Source organism: Pavona decussata, unplaced genomic scaffold (assembly GCF_977016875.1).
Source record: "Pavona decussata unplaced genomic scaffold, jaPavDecu1.1 SCAFFOLD_186, whole genome shotgun sequence".
Taxonomy (NCBI): Eukaryota; Metazoa; Cnidaria; class Anthozoa; order Scleractinia; family Agariciidae; genus Pavona; species Pavona decussata.
The window spans coordinates 1,456,993-1,473,125 of record NW_028145595.1 but is presented as its reverse complement, the minus strand read 5'-3'; the positions used below and the strand labels follow the sequence as shown (position 1 = coordinate 1,473,125).

The 16,133-nt window shown below is 37.5% G+C and overlaps 1 protein-coding gene across 6 annotated transcripts in view; it reads left to right on the top strand.

Annotated features, from left to right (window-relative positions):
* The first annotated feature begins 166 nt into the window (after window positions 1–166).
* LOC146462622 (phospholipid-transporting ATPase ABCA1-like) overlaps window positions 167–16,133 on the top strand; it is a 49,901-nt gene continuing 33,934 nt past the window's right edge. For 4 of the 6 annotated variants that reach the window (XM_085085419.1, XM_085085418.1, XM_085085415.1 and 1 more), the window contains exons 1-13: window positions 167–417; window positions 515–635; window positions 5,093–5,192; window positions 6,058–6,193; window positions 7,368–7,543; window positions 8,887–9,008; window positions 9,927–10,091; window positions 10,269–10,364; window positions 11,040–11,144; window positions 12,085–12,150; window positions 12,957–13,299; window positions 14,698–14,838; window positions 15,701–15,876. In XM_085085419.1, the coding sequence (XP_084941545.1) occupies window positions 570–635; window positions 5,093–5,192; window positions 6,058–6,193; window positions 7,368–7,543; window positions 8,887–9,008; window positions 9,927–10,091; window positions 10,269–10,364; window positions 11,040–11,144; window positions 12,085–12,150; window positions 12,957–13,299; window positions 14,698–14,838; window positions 15,701–15,876 (1,692 nt within the window). In that variant the 5' untranslated portion in view covers window positions 167–417; window positions 515–569. Of the gene's footprint in view, window positions 431–514; window positions 636–5,092; window positions 5,193–6,057; window positions 6,194–7,367; window positions 7,544–8,886; window positions 9,009–9,926; window positions 10,092–10,268; window positions 10,365–11,039; window positions 11,145–12,084; window positions 12,151–12,956; window positions 13,300–14,697; window positions 14,839–15,700; window positions 15,877–16,133 lie in introns of all 6 variants that reach the window. The other 2 variants (XM_085085417.1, XM_085085416.1) reach the window with 2 other exon arrangements.

The window sequence follows — 16,133 nt, the reverse complement described above, 5'->3', positions numbered from 1 at the left end:
TGACGGAGAGTATTCGTCGGCATTGTTTCTCAAGCCGTTATTTGTCGGATGGGTTCGGGGCAACGGATGATGAACTAAAAAATGTCCGAGTAATGACGATTATTTACCGAACCTTGACGAAATTTACGTCATCCAGTGTTTCCGCATTCGGAAAGATGACATGGCAGTACCCAGGTCCCTCTGCACTCATCCTGTAAACAAGTGCGTCGGACGACAGAACAGAGCTCGGTGTGTTTTTGGTAGGAACAACATTCTTCTCTAGACTGCGGATTTCTTTTCTGTGATTCATACAGGAGGGAGACAGATCGTCGAAGATCTAGAATATAGCTTTGTGAAGCTCAACGAACTTGGGAAGGCGCGCATACGCGCGCATGGGGGAATATTAAATTTCGTGAAAATTTTTTTCTTGTCCCAGAGGTGAGTGGTCCATGTTGAAAGTTCCGTTTTCACTTTTTCGTCATTTCGCTTTCACTTTTAAACACAAGGGAGTAAGTCTTGTATTTATTATCAACAGTCTGGTGTAGAAGTCGCCCTTGATTCAAGCATTCGAGGTCCATTCAATTTCCACAATGAAGTTCTTCGATCAACTAAAGTTGCTCGTATGGAAGAACTTCACGCTTCGAAAACGTCAGCATGTGAGTATCTTTGCTCCGTAGATTTATTTTGTGTGTATTTCTTGTGAGTCAGACAATCGCTGATTAAATTTTCGCGCAGAAAAATTTTCTTTGAAGGTTGTTTTCTTTGGAGCAGCTGCTTTACTGGTACCTGTGGTGTCGAGTGTCTGTAGATCCCTGTTTTTCGGGAAAATCGCTCGGTGATTTCGTTCTTTCGCTGGTTACTTTACATCTTTACCTTCTAAAGCGAGAGCGAAGATTACCTCGCTATTTTATTCCAGCATGCCGATGTAAAAGACACAAAACATGCGTGTAAAATCATGTTAGATTGAAAGAAACTATTTAGTGCAGATTTGCGCGCAATGTATGCATGTCGATTTCTGCGCGGTGTTATTGACCTGCCTGATTTCTAAACTTGCGCGTTACATATGCCTTTTATTCAATAATCTGCGCGCCTAAAATCCGTATTTCAACCATTTCCATGTGTAAAAACTGCCTTCTTGAATCCAAAAGGGATACTGGAGGCGAATTTTCCGTGATTCCGGGTATTTTGCCTCACGAAAACGAAGATGTTTCGCCGCTGATGACGTAACATCTTTTCTGACGTACATTTCTGTTTGAACTTCTTACCCACGAGTTTGACTTGTATTTGTACACGATGCTTTAACGGTGTATGCGATTGCTTGGTAACTGGTGTGAAGTTATAGAGAAAAATATTCAATTTCTAATTAGTGCAGATTGTCATAATTTACAGCGCATTGAACTATTCTACTTCCGATGAGAGATGTTAGAATCTTTTCGTTAACATGTCAGATGTGAGCTGAAGGTTACGCTAAACATTGAATAAAGTGAAAAATACACAGTGTTCCATAAGGAACTGTTTTAATGTCGAACACTTTTTTTTTCTTTAAAGGAAGATCTTACTATTCCTAGCAGATTACCCATAATTGGTTCATGATGTTGATTTTGGAGAATTTTTTTCCCGGTGTGTTCAATATCATTTCTTGGTTACATTAAAACAAAAATCAAAAATATATATTATGACTCTATATGTGACTTGACAAAAATTATCAGGATTCCTGTTAAAGTTAATGACAGTTTTTAAATTGTTGAATATTTATTGTTTGGCAGACACAGAGCATTTTATTCATTAAAAAATTCAAACATCTGTTCAAGCTGGGAAGTTGTGTAAAATAAACCCTTTTCCGGAAAAATTGTCATTAGCTATCAGAACGAAACGTTCCTGTAATTGAGACAGATCTTTTGTGACTATCTAGGAATAACTTAAATTGGTAATCATTATTAAACATCTTTGACTTGGTGCCATAGTTAATGCAAAGACTTTCCGCTATGGCTGTTTGTAACATTAAAAGTATTAGTACTGTGGGATCACTTAATATTTTCAAATAACTTGTAAATTTTTATTAGTTATTCCTTTTTTATTCCTTGAAAGATTCAAATTAAAATGGTGGTGCAAAAAAAAAATTATACGAAGCATAGGTTATTATATGTTTTTATAATAGAGTAAATAATTATTATTTACTCTTTTTACTGACTGAAAGACATACAGGTAGTTATCTTTCTTCCACCTGGTATGACAAGTTTGGTGGGACCCAATACTGAAACTTCCGCCCCACACATTTAAGTTACTAGGAATTAGTATGCATTATTTGATATACGTCCGATCAAATTGCATTGTGATCATTCAACGTTTTGCAACATGCATGATGCAAATGATCCAAGCAGATGTACAGGAAGTGTGGAAAATATAGAGCTAGACAAATACAGTAGCCTGTCTGCATATGATTTACTCCCACAAGTCTGTGTAGGTTAATATTAAGCAATTGACTCCTGTGCAGTATCGGGCAATTCTCTTTCATAGTAATAAATCATTTTTTATCGCGAATAACTTTGTGACTGGTTACTTGCTTACATAGCCTGAAACACCTGTTATGGCTGAATACACTTGAAGGAACCTTGAAATTATGGGTGATTTTGAGTGTTGCTCAATGCAATGGTTGACTAAAAACTAAAAGGCAGCTCTGCCTTGGTTTTGTTGAACTGTGTTTAATATGAGGATGAATTTTTGTATCAGTAAATTAGATACAAGATAATGCGTATGAGGGATTAAAGAATTATAATTGGATTTGCATATTATGTAAGCATCCTACTGTTCCTTGGTTAAACATGTGAATTATTCACACGGAACATACATGTAATTTACAACAAAATAACATCCCAGTAATTAATGGTTTCCAAAAATAATATAATTATTGTCAGCAAAACACCCAGCGGTCAGAAACCCGTGAAAAACATTTTTTGTTTCAAATTTGTGTATTTTTTTTTTAATGAACAGTTTATAATGTTCCTGAGTGTTTATTTTTGAGAAGGGTTGACCAATAATTGTGGCAAGTGTTTTCTTGGTGTTTTGGGGGGATTTAAGGTAGAGATTAACCATCTAAGCCCTTACAGTGATTAGAAACTAAATTTCTTCTTATAATATTACTAATACACACGTTATAAGAATAAAGATGAGATGGGTTTTCCCAACTAGTACCATAAGAAATATGGAGAGAACAGTGACGATCACTTTGCATGTCAATATTGGGGCTTACAGTGGTTACCAATTATATGGGACCTATCGCCTTCAAAAGAGAAGGGTAAAGTTGCATTTTGGTGGACATCAATCAAAGAATCTTAGCTGCTGAAATTATTTTGAATTCTGACAACATTTCATGGTGACAGACCCAAGAAATTGACAGTTTTACATGTATCCGATGAGAGATGGTAAACTTTATCAAAGTTGATTCCCAAGCCTGTTTATTATGCGGGATGCCCCCGTGTCTAAAAAGAGGTCGATTTCTTCTTTTTTTGTTTTTTTCTTTTCTCCGTAGTAGCTACAAATCTGTACATTAATTTATTCATTAAACTCTCCCCTCTCCTACTCGGGATGTACTGTTCTGATTGTCTTCAACAAAAGCAGGCCAATCAAAATCCTTTTTTGTCGCTTATATTGCGAGGGAGGGGAACCACTCACCCCTACCTGTGTGACGTCAAAGCATCATTTGAGTTATTTATCAAAACCGGATTAAATTTGGCGCCATATTGTTAACATGTTGTGGACTCAAGTGTGCCGTTTTCTAACGGAGATTTCACCATTTTGAAGCGGTGAATCGAAAGAGTAACTTCTAAGAAGCACTCGACATTTAAAACGTTGGAAATTTGTGAGTTCCTGGTGAAGGAATCGTGCTTTGTTTGACAGTCTAAGAAGCACGATGGAGACTGAAAAGAGGTCATTGAGAAGCTTACGTTCTCGTTATGGAATTTCCGCAATATTCGGTAAGACCCTAAGAAGTGTAACACAAGGGAAACAGCATAATGCGATCTTCGTGATTCAAACTATTCCATTAGCAAGGATAGTTTTATAAATCTGCGAAGCATACAGTTGGAATAAATGAACTAGTCACAGCATCATGCGTAAATGCCAGTATAGGCATCTTGTCTAACAGAAAGGGCGTTGTTAAGCGGATGCCGTATTTTTGAATGAAAATTACAAAATTGCTGCGCATGATAATTTGCAAAACCAGCGGTGCAAAATTAACACATGCAGTGAAATTTAATTTAAAAAGACCTTTCGTTTTGCTTGATCTGGCTCAGAATCAATTAAATAAAGTTTTACCTTACCCTTACATCCTGCCACATGTCAGAACAGAACGTCATTAACGCTGTTTCAAGATGCCTTTTCATTTTTATCTAGCTGTCTTTGCACATTTGCCAATAGTTTGTGCATGTGATTAGTTCTTTTTTATAGTAGTTAGTTATATGAAATTGTAAGTCCGGACGTATGACTCTGGGCATGTTTCTTTTTGCATTTGTTAATAAAGAGTCTTGTCAGAATTCAAAATAATGTCAACTTCTTTTCTTTGATTGATATCTAACAAAACCAACTTTCTCTGACTCTACCGAAGGCAGTAGGTTGCATGTTATTGGTAACTTCTCTGCTTACCCATAGACAAGAATTTTTATCGTAGCAGAGGGGTTTGTGGTTAAGTATATTGGCCTAGATGGTGGGGGAGGGGAGGGTGAGTTAAAAAATTTAAATGGTTAAGAGCCCAACCCTCTCCACCATAAACAAACATACTGATTAATATCAGTGGCTATCAACAAACCTTGGCTGCATTCGATTGACCATATTCTGGAATAGGAGTAAGCCGGATAGCTGTTCTAAGATTTTTCTTTTTAAGTAATTTTGGAAGCCATTTCTACAAATTGTAGCTGACACATGATAATTTAAGAGCCGTTTTGTACTCCAGTATTTCCTAAAACCTCTTGTGAGGGACTTCTTGTCATTGTTGTATGTACAGCTGTATTCCTATTTTGGAATGGGGTCAATCAAACGTACCCTTTATAATATAACTTATATACACTGTGTATGTATATGTAACTTAAGGATTAATTTTTGCTCTTAACTTTTTCAGCTAAGAAATATAGTGGAGATGATATGGCCACTAGTTCTTTTTCTAATCCTTGTTGGTGTGCGGTCTAAGGACAAATATGGTGCCACAAATATTCCCAATAGTAAGTTCTGTTGATATGATTTTTAATCAAAACTTGTCTTTTTTGGACAAGAAACTGTACTACACTCTCACTCTCTACCCAGCTGTATAAGTGGGTACAGGTGATAAAATTCTGGAGGTACAGCATTTGAGGGAAACCTAACTTTGCATTCAGGGGTGGGTGGCTAGTAATACTCCTAGTCACTTCATGCTGGGAATCTTGTGATGGACTAGCATCCCATTTTTTAAGGGGAGAGTGAGGGGGTGGTGGGAAGAAGTAATACTCAAAGTTACCTTATATTGAGTATCCCAGCACCCCATTGGAGGGGGGGGGGGGGAGTAGTAATACCCCTAATCACCTCATGCTGGGTATCCTGTGATAGATAGGCATCCCATCTGGGTGTGTGGCTGAAGGGGGGATAGAACTATTCCTTGTCACCTTATATGGGGTATCCTGTGATGGGCTAGCAGCCCATTTGTTGGGGGGGGGGGGGTAGTAATACTCCTAATCACCTCATGCTGGGTATCCTGTGGTGGATTATCATCCCATCAGGGTATTGGGGGGAGGAAGGGGGGTAGAAATATTCCTAGTCACCTTGTACTGGTATCCTCTGTTGGACTAGAGCTAGCATTCTATCCACGAGAGGGAGAGTAGAAATACTACCAGTAAGCTTCTCCTTGGGATCCTTTGATGGTCTAGAAATGCTCCCATCACCTTAAACTGAGTTGCCTGCGACAAGTTAGCATCACATCATCTGGGGTAATAGCAATACTCCTAGTTACTTCATGCTACAGAATCTAGGTTAAGCTTTGGGTGTATAGACAAAACAATATATTGGAGCTCGTACTGACTTACTCATTTTTTTGTTTTTTCCTTTTATTGCCAGGTATTTACCGACCAAGGGCTCTCCCATCAGCAGGCATTTTCCCTTTTGTGAGATCCTTTTTATGTGACTTCAAAAGTACAAAGACAGATGATCCAGAAGAGCTCTTTAATGGATTACCAAATCTAAGAAGTTCCAGGTACAAGGAGACAAAATAGCTAAATGCCAGTGATCATTAACAGTGCAGTTAAACCAGTTAAACAGGGAATTCCAGTATAAAAGGGGCCTAGCCTAGTAATCAATCAATTATCAGAACATAAACAGCTGACACACAACATGCGTCTTTGTCTAGACGGTCCTCAGTGATAAAATTTGCTTTGTTTTTGAATAAACCCTTTTAACCAAATTAGAAAATGATATTTATATCACTGTGGCGATATTAGGGCATTTTGAGGTACATGTATATTTTGTCCAGAGGACGCTTAAATTACAACAGGATAAAGATCAGATGCTAAAGGATTGACAAACACTGCTAATGGTTTTCATGTCTTTTTCTAATGGTTGACTAACGTTTTAGACCGTTTAATGGAAGAGCGTTAGAGTACGTTTTCCCATGCAAGGTCACAACTTGCCAGACTGAACGGAGTCAAAATTTGCATTTCACACCAACAAAGGTGTTAAAGGAAGGAGGGGCTTTAGAATGCCCTTTTACCGCAGAACTTCTTGTTTAACAGTGATAAGAAACAACAATAATGTATTGTTATTTAACAAAGTGAAGGTGAATTATTATTATCCTGTGAAATTGTGCAAGTATCACCTGAATTACATGTACTACAGTGTAATTAAAATCAGGTTATATTCCACAAGATTGAGCAAGGTAATTGTTTTATTATTCAGTAAAATTAATAAAAAAGTACAGTTTTATTACAGAAAAATTAATGTGGGGATGATCTTTATTTTGCCATTTTTTCCCCTGTCAAACAAAATTACATAAACTATATCACAGGATATTTGTTGTGTACGGACGACAAATTTCCAGTACACTATGACCATATTTGGGCAGTGTTACAATAATTTGTGTTGGAATAATAATGTTAGATATTTTCTGATGCAGCAGGTAGATATTTAGCGCTATTCACTACCACTGCCCTGTTTATAAACATAATTGCAATATTTTTCATTGATTTGTGATCCCTGGTGTAATACTCGCATGAAGCTACTGGAAGCCATGTTAGGCTCTAGCTTTATGAGCTACACTGTACATGTACTTAAGAGAGGCCCATTGTGTGACTTTTTCATTGTGTTATGCAATTAACAATGAGGTGTTTGTTACGAGTAGCCTTTAAGGTAACCCATTCATTTTCATGTTGCAGTTTAAGTCGATTATTTGAAGATTCCCTTCCTCTGTTGGCTAACAACAGCCTTAGAGAACGGATTCTGAGAATAACTCCAGACTATCAAAAACTTCTGTCTGATCAGCAAGCTTGGAATGACCTGCTGGCAAGCAACTCCTCAAGATCTATACAGTGGCGTGGATATAATTTGTCAGGTACAGCAATGTGGAACATTAATTTTCTCAAGGATGTCAATAAGAACAAGCTACTGGCAGTTTTCACCATCTGAAAGAGATCTTATTGTTCTGTTGGAAATTTCAGGAGAACATATTAATTCTTGAGGCCAATTTTCAATGTGCTCAGCACAAATAAAGAGCCGGCTGGGTTTATTGATAAACCTGCTGAGGTTTTTCTTAGTTACATTCATACATACATGCATACACTTTTTTACAATAACTGTTCAAATTCCCGCGCGCTGATTGGCTCATAGCTATTGTCTATAAGAGTGCAGACAATAAAAATGACGTCAGATGTAACGCGCGCGCTTTCTCAACGAAAAAAATAGCCAATTCCGCTCGTACTTTTTCCATGTTATTGTAAAAAACAAATCGATGGCAGTTTTCTATGGTCTATACTCTTATAGACCATAAAATTACACCATAAAATGTCCAAAACTTGGCAGTGAAACCACTCGCCGCACACTTGAGTTTTGAACATTTCTTGACGTCATTTTATGGTCTATTTAAGAGTATAGACCATAGAAAACTGCCGTCAATTTGTTAAACATATTGTTTTTGATGAGGCAGGTCTGCATGTGGCAACCTAAAGACTGGTGTGGACCTGCCATAAAATTCTTATCTAAATGCTAAAAATAAAAATATGTCATTTCTAACTAAGTTGAAGATGCTAGTGGTTACTTAATAATTTTAGTATTACTGTCCAGATGGGTTTAGATGACAAAATGTATCCCAGGTTTAATATAAAAACTGATCTGAAAAAGGCAAGTGTCATCAAGAGGGAAAATAATGTGAGAAAAAAACAGATTGATGTTCGAAAAAACACGTACAATATACATTTCAGATCTTTCATTAAGAGCTCAACGTACATAACATGTCTACACAAGCTTGCGGGGCTGTCAACCTCACACGTCTTCAAATATGGAGAACATGACTTCCCCGGCAAATCGCCGTACAGAGGCGTCACATCAAGGCCAAATTCACAGCTTCAGTGTGTGGGGGGGGGGGGGGGGGGGAGAAGGCAAAGTACATTAACCACCAAAAAAACACTGATGAACATTCCAGATTTCCTTGTAAGAGAGTCGAGCATACGACAAATGGCAAACTTCATCAATTATCTGGGAAATTACAGACAAATCTGGAGAAATCTGGAGACCAGAAGATACGCCTCAAAATCTGGAGATTATAGACATAAATCTGGAGACCGGGAGATACGGTTCAAAATCTGGAGACTCCCGGATCATCCGGGAGAGTTGACAGCCCTGAACTTGATGACAGCCTTGTATATTTCTCAATATGTTTTCTTCTTAATATTTTTGCAGATGTTCCGCTGGACATGTTACTGAAAGATCCTGTTGGATTTCGGCAATTTCTCTACAGGACAACAAATCTTAGCTCCAAAGTGGTATCAGAGCTTTTTAACAGCACTGTGAATGTACAAAAAGTAAGTACACTGTCTAATGTGATGTAACATGTTAACTGCTTACAACCTTTGAAGTGAATGAAGACGAGATTGTTGTAATTAATTACAAGTGTTAAGTTGGTAATTGGTCCCAGGACTTGAACCCGAGACCCCCAGATTACAAATCCAGTTAACCCTGACCACTTGACACCCAAACTGTTTAGATTGCTGCCTCTGTATGCCTCTCAATCCCTATTCCTCCTTGTCTTCCTTAATGATCATGAATTTAACAATGGAGACTGGGATCTGTGCTTGGGAAGTATGTTTCTTTCACACCGTAGCTACAATCGTGGACAAAACTGTGAAGAAACTGTTGGTCTGTCTCAAAATTCAAGCGCTACAATGATACGTCAACAAGACAGCCCCCTTCCGCCTTGTCAATGTTGCTCTGCCACTGAAAAAAAGGCTGGGTTATCGTCTGCCCTTCAAAGCAAAACTGAGTTATGGGGTGGGGGGAGTGAAGGTTTGGTACTCTCCAGGCGGTGTTTTCTTTAAGGTAGATTGAAATATATGCGCAAAATTTGCAATCTGAGTTTGTCCACGATTGTAGCTAGTGTTAATCTGGTATGACAGGTGCTTGTAGTTTTGTTAGTAGGTAGGTTTTTTTACCCCCTCCCTTCCCCACCACTTCTCTTATTTATTTTAACTTCAGTATACATGTGGAAAAACATTCTACAAGAACAAATCAAGGATAAAAAACAATGTTTTGGTGTCTTCATGACACCATTATCAAGTTGAAATGTACAGTAAATTTTATTTGATTTAATGGTGTTATTAAGACAAGACACTGAAACATTGTTGTTTGTTTTTGTTTTGGTTTTTTTTTTTTGCTTGCATTTGTATAAGCAAAACTTTACTTATTAGTTATTTTGCTAATATTGAATGTGGTTTGTTTGGCAGATTGTGGCTATAATTCAGCCTTTTTCACAAATCACTCAGAGTGCAGTTCCTTGGCTTCCAGGAAATCCTCTCAACAGGTTGCCATTACCCGGCTTATCCTCTGGTGACCAGCAAGCGAATCTGCTGTGGCGCCTGCGTCTCCTGCAATTGGCAAACACAATAAGGGTAAGCGACTGAAGTCACATTACAGTGTAACAAAATACCCATCTTCAAAACTCATTTAATAATTCATAAGCCCATTGGCTTATCAAATGGTCGATAATACATCACATACAGTGTTGTGTTACCAGTAAGATGTGCTTGTTACTGAATATTCCACATGGTTTTCTTTTCACGCTGTAGTCTCAAGGAACCGTCAGTGGTGCTGCTGTGAAGGAGATCATGTGTGACATCAACTCTCCTCTTAATCTTCAAGAAATCCTCAATGGGCCTAATGTGGTATGTGTATACATTTATAAATGGAACTTGCTCCTGGTGGATTCCAAAAAGCGACAACCATGCATGACCCAGATCATGTTGCATCCAAAAAGAACTGATCCCAAATTTATAATAATTATTACTTGTAATTCATGTTATCATTTTGAAATGATTGTACTTTCAGGCTCTGTCCAGCTCTTATCTGAATACATTTTAAAAGCATTTATTTTTTTTTTGTCTGTGTGAATGGGGCATAATATCCACTCCGGAAAGGGTTTTCAAAAAGATTCATTTTGGAGGTAGAAAACACACTCTTTCAATGTCAACAGAGAGCCAAACTGGAGAAAAAAGATTAGTTTTCAATATATGTGGATGCTTGGCCCTAGTTAAACAAGCTTTGATTTAACTGTGGATTTGCAGACAGTGGAAGTCTAGCTGACCCTCTACACTGTACTGGTATTAACAGTATTTTCAAGTGAAAAGTTGATACATCTGACTAGTGATTGCTGTAACAACATCAATGTTGGGTGTAAAGAGCTTAAGAGCTTATTTACTTTTATAAATTGTTAGGAATTGTCATGACAAATTATCTTGTGTTTTATGAACTTATTGTGACAATATTTTCAAAATAAATTGATTTACTGTAACTCCTTAAAGTTACACTTGTATGATTATGTTCTTTTTGTTTTATGGAAGGCTGAGGTATCAATGGCATTGTGTAATCTCAACAACACTGTGCTTGGCCAGATAGGAAATGAGTTTCGAAATCAACTGAAATGGCCAGACGTCAATGAATATCAGGTACTGTAACACAACAATGCAGAATGCAGCATTTATCCCTCTGATTAGCCTGCAATACAGGGGTATTTTTTTGGGTTAGCAAATGCTATAGCAGTCATCTTGGATTTGAAAAGCAGGGGAAGAATGTGGAGATAACGAAGTGCAAATGGGGAGGGTGGGGGTTAGGTGGGTGGTTGTAAGGCTCAAAAGAAAAGGAGGGGAGGGGAGGGAAGGGGAGAAGAAAAATACTTTCTTGCCTCCTCGTCCCCTTTCACAGCTCCTAAGATTTTGCAAATCCAACATGGTGGCTATGATTAACTGAGATTCCAGCACTCGCCTGCCCCCTGAAAATGCCTGGACTTTTTTTTTTTTGTGAGGGGGGGGGGGGGGGGGTGGGACTTTTTAAGGAATTTTATATGAAAAATGAAATCAATGGAATTTTTGGGGTTATGTCCTTCGCCATCTGGGTTTTTTTTTTTAGTGCAGTTTTAGCTTCATGGGACTTTCTTGGGGTCTAACATACAACTTGGCCTTATTTGCACCCCATCAATAATAATTTATACTTAATTGATTTATGTACCTTTTTATTATAATTCCCCTCAACTACCCCCTCCCATTCTTTATTTTGATCTTGTCTTGGATTTATCAGGCATAAGGCATATTGTATTAGAAATTAGAAATGTTGTATTAGAATAAAAGTTTTGATTGAATTTTAACACAATAGACATGCGAACAGTGCAATGCAATAGATTGAGTTGGTATTTCTTATTTCTTGGTATTTCTTGTATTTCTTAAATTGTTGTAAACTGTAAGAGCATTGAGATTTTAATGTAATGTGCCAGAAATAAATTATTATTATTATTATTATTATTATTATTATTATAATTATTATTATTATTATTAATTATTATTATTATTATTATTTAGAACATCACTCAACTCACAATTTGTTGTTTTTCAGAGTAATGACAATTTCACAAGGACCCTGTTAGACTTGACGTATGATTGGGGAAATCTAACGGAGGATGTAAGTTATCATTTGAGTTGATTGTCTTGGTTCACAATATTTTTAGTTAATCATATGAACCTAGTAAGAGACTATAAGTTGTCTGTCAAGTGGGATCATCAAAATACATGTAAGAGTACGAAGTGACCTTGTTTGAGTGGTTTTTGGTGACTGACGTGTCGGTAACGTGATGTGAGAAGTAATCTCGTAGACCTTGCGTTAGGATCCTATAAGGTCTATAAGAAATGAAGGCACATGCTGAGTAAAAATAAGCTCTTAATTGGCAAAGGCGCATGAGACAAAACTTACGAAATGAGCACACAGTTTCAACATTAAGCACATGGAAATAAATGATTCTTGTTGGCAAATCAGGTGATGGTTAAGTGATTGCATGATGCATAACATTACAATTTGTAACATGTGATTTATTCAATGTGTTTTTCATTTAATGACAGTTATTTACATATGTCGTTAATGTCAATTCAGTCAGCTTTTCCTTACTTCGTGAAAAAATATTAATTGTAATAAACTCACTGATAAAGACTTTTCGTTAACTTTAAAAGCACTTTTTTCCATATCATAAAGGTCAAAAATGAACTTATTGATCTTGGAAATCATGATAAAGGACTACCAATGTTTAGAATACACAGCTCTTTCGGCCAGGGTCTTTTAGTTAAATTTAATTTGAAGAATCACTGGGGGAAAATATCTGTATTGATTCAAAATAAATATTGTGCCATTTGGAAACACCCCGACCCCTCTCCCCAGGGATTTAATCAAGCGTATAATCTGTATGATAAATTATTTATTTTGGAATCATATCTTAGCTGCAAGCATTGGAATCCCTCTCTCAAGTCTCCAGAGACTATTTCGATTTCATGGAAGATATAGGCCGGCGCAATCTCAGTTTCCGAGAAACCCTCTGTGGAGGACCATCCAGTGATGGTGGCGACAGCAACAATAGCAGTGTTTCTGCTACTCGTGGAGGCTTGGGTCTGTTGGCTGCTGCTTGTGGACTCTCCAACATTTCCACCTTTGAAGATGCTGCCCCCAATTGGTTATCTTATGACATGACACGACTGCAGAGATTATTTGCTAATCGTGCTAACAGTTCAGATGAGGAACCAAAACCTTGCTCTGAACGCGTTTACAATACTACTAATCGGCAAGGTAAATGAAAGGCTTAGGATAACCGCACCTTTATTAATGGATGCCCACATCGGCTGGTACAGTATGCATCTCCTTAACCCTTTATCCCCTAATATCAAAGAACACATTCTCCTACAGTACTGTATCTTGTTCTCATACTTTTATTATAAAAGTGCTGTGGAGAAGTTATTAAAGTATCGAGAAAATTCACATTGGCCCGTGTGTGAAGTGCAGTGAAGAGAATGTACATGTTCGGATATAAGGGCTTGAATGGCTAAATTACCAAATTGGTACTGAGGGCTTGATTGAATAAATAGGACATTAAAGGGGAAGTATCATGGGGTTTTTGGTATCTTTTGTTAAGGTTACCCGGTACCTTCAGAGGTGTCTCGCGTCCAAGCGATGTAGTGCGTCCGGTTTAAACTGTAGATACCTGAACCCTTATATCAAATTAAAGCTTATAGAGCTGGCTATCCAACTAAACCAAGAATTTTGAAATTAAATGAATTGCCGAATTTTTAGCGCTGTTTCCTCGAATAAATTTTTTTCACTTATAGGAGCCACCTCAAAGAGCTAAAACTCAAAAGGAATTTGTTCGTTTGCCTTCAAATTTGGACAGTAGCTAGTTTAACATATAAACAACAAAAACGTGTCTGCGAATTTTTTCTTTCGAAATATTTTTTCTCCGAGAGCGACTTTTATACGATTACTACACATTTTTTTCATCCTATTTCGAAAATGCTCTATAACTTTTCACTGCGATTGAATATGGTATAACGCAGTGCTTTGGGTCCGGAAACTGAGGAGCAAATTAAATTAGCAAAAACCAAAATTCACTTTGACTTGTAGCTTTAAAAAGGTGATGCGGACACTTGCAATTAGAGGTCATGAAAAATTCGACAATTTATTTTATTTCAAAATTCTTGGTATGGTTTGATAGTCAGCTCTATAAGCTTTAATTTGATATAGGGTTTAGGTATCTACAGTTTAAACTGGACGCACTACATCGCTTAAATGCGAGACACCTCTGAAGGTCCTGGATAACCTTAAAAATGATGAAATAAGGCCTTCAATCAGCTGCCAAATGATTCTAGAATGACGAGAAAAAAGAAATCAACTCAATTCTAGAAAGGAACAACTTGTGATCTGTTCTAGCGCATTTTGGAAACAACAATGCGAGAACTTGAAAAACATAAGCCTAACATTTTTCAAGTTTCAATCCATACCGGCCTACTCTGTCTCTGACCAGAGGCACTAATCGACAGTGTTATTGCACTGGGGTGATAAATTATTTATAACAAAGTTGACAATTATTTCTTTGTTTCTGCTGACAGACAAACATTTTTGGGTTTTGAAATATCAGCAAAGTTGCGTGATACTTCCCCTTTAAGTTTTGCTTTTTCCCTTGTTCCACTACAGACACTTGTTCAATTATTGACCCTCATGATCGCACTGATTGTGGTTGGCCTGGAATATCAGTGGATCAGTGTGAGCAGATGGGTTGTTGTTTTGATGACACAATAAAGGGAAAGAATATACGTTTCTGCTACTACAAGGCTGGTAAGGTTTCTGCCCATATCAAAGATTTCTGCTTTGCCTCGTGTGGTATCCCATTTCCATCTGAGGGATAATTCTCAGTTGGAATTTCATAGGTTCACTTTAATTAGCACTTTAAGGACCTGATTACATCGGGAGTTTCAACCTGGGCTGAAATTTTAGCCTGTGTTGTGGGGGTGGGAGGGGGTGAGATTTCAATGCGATTATATGATGAATTTCAGCCCGGGCACAACTGAAATTATATGGGGTAAAATAAGATCAAGATGAAACATTTTCAGTGAAATTACATTGATTTTGCATACCCAAGTTCACGTTTTAGACCGGGCTGAAATGTGATCACAATTTCAGCACGGGCTGAGTTTTGACCTGGGGTGGAACTTTCAACATGTTTGATTACAAACTCTTTTCTAAGAGGATTTATTAACAGAGCTGGGCTGAAGTCTCAGCCGCCCTAGGCTGGCTGAAATTTCGGCCGAGTCTGAAATTCACCATGTAATCAAGCCCTAACATACACTAATGAGTTAATTCCTGGATCCATCATTTGTTTCATTTTAGAGCCTGTTTTTAGGTACCACCCTAGCACTTATAACAATCTTAGATTCACATGTTTACAATGTCCTTTAAACTGCTTAAAATGTCAATTGTAAATAATACATCTTAATAAAGAATTGATGTCTTGACGAAGTAGACTTTTGCTTACAGCATAAATTAACATTTAATTAACATCAACAATTGGAAGGTCTTAGGTTCGACTCCTGATAGGACCACTCGGATTTCTTTTTTCCGAGTATGCCTGTGTCACTTTCTAGAATAATACATCTTTCTCAGCATAAAATAATTAACATGTCTTTTAATTTGTTCGCAGACGTTTCACAGTGCAACTGTTTTGTGGGAGAGTTTATTCGTGCTATGGGAGGTGTGACTGGGAATGCAGGCAGGGGAGCGTATGATAGAGGATTTGTTCAACTAGCATCACTGTTCCTGAAAGGGGAGATACTCTACACCCCAGACAACAATGTTACACGAAATATCATCGGACAGGTGAGAACTATTTAAAAACATTGTTACGAGATAGTACTGCTGAGTAGCTTTCATCTGAATGGTCACACTTTAGGATTACATCCACAGACTCAAAGTTAAAACCACCTTGTACAGCGTAATAAACAGCACCACAGGAAAGTACTGCTCAGTAGCTGTCATTTGAATGGTCACACTTTAGGATTTCATCCACAGACTCAAAAGTTAGAACCACCTTGTACAGCATAATAAACAGCACCACAGGAAAGTACTGCTCAGTA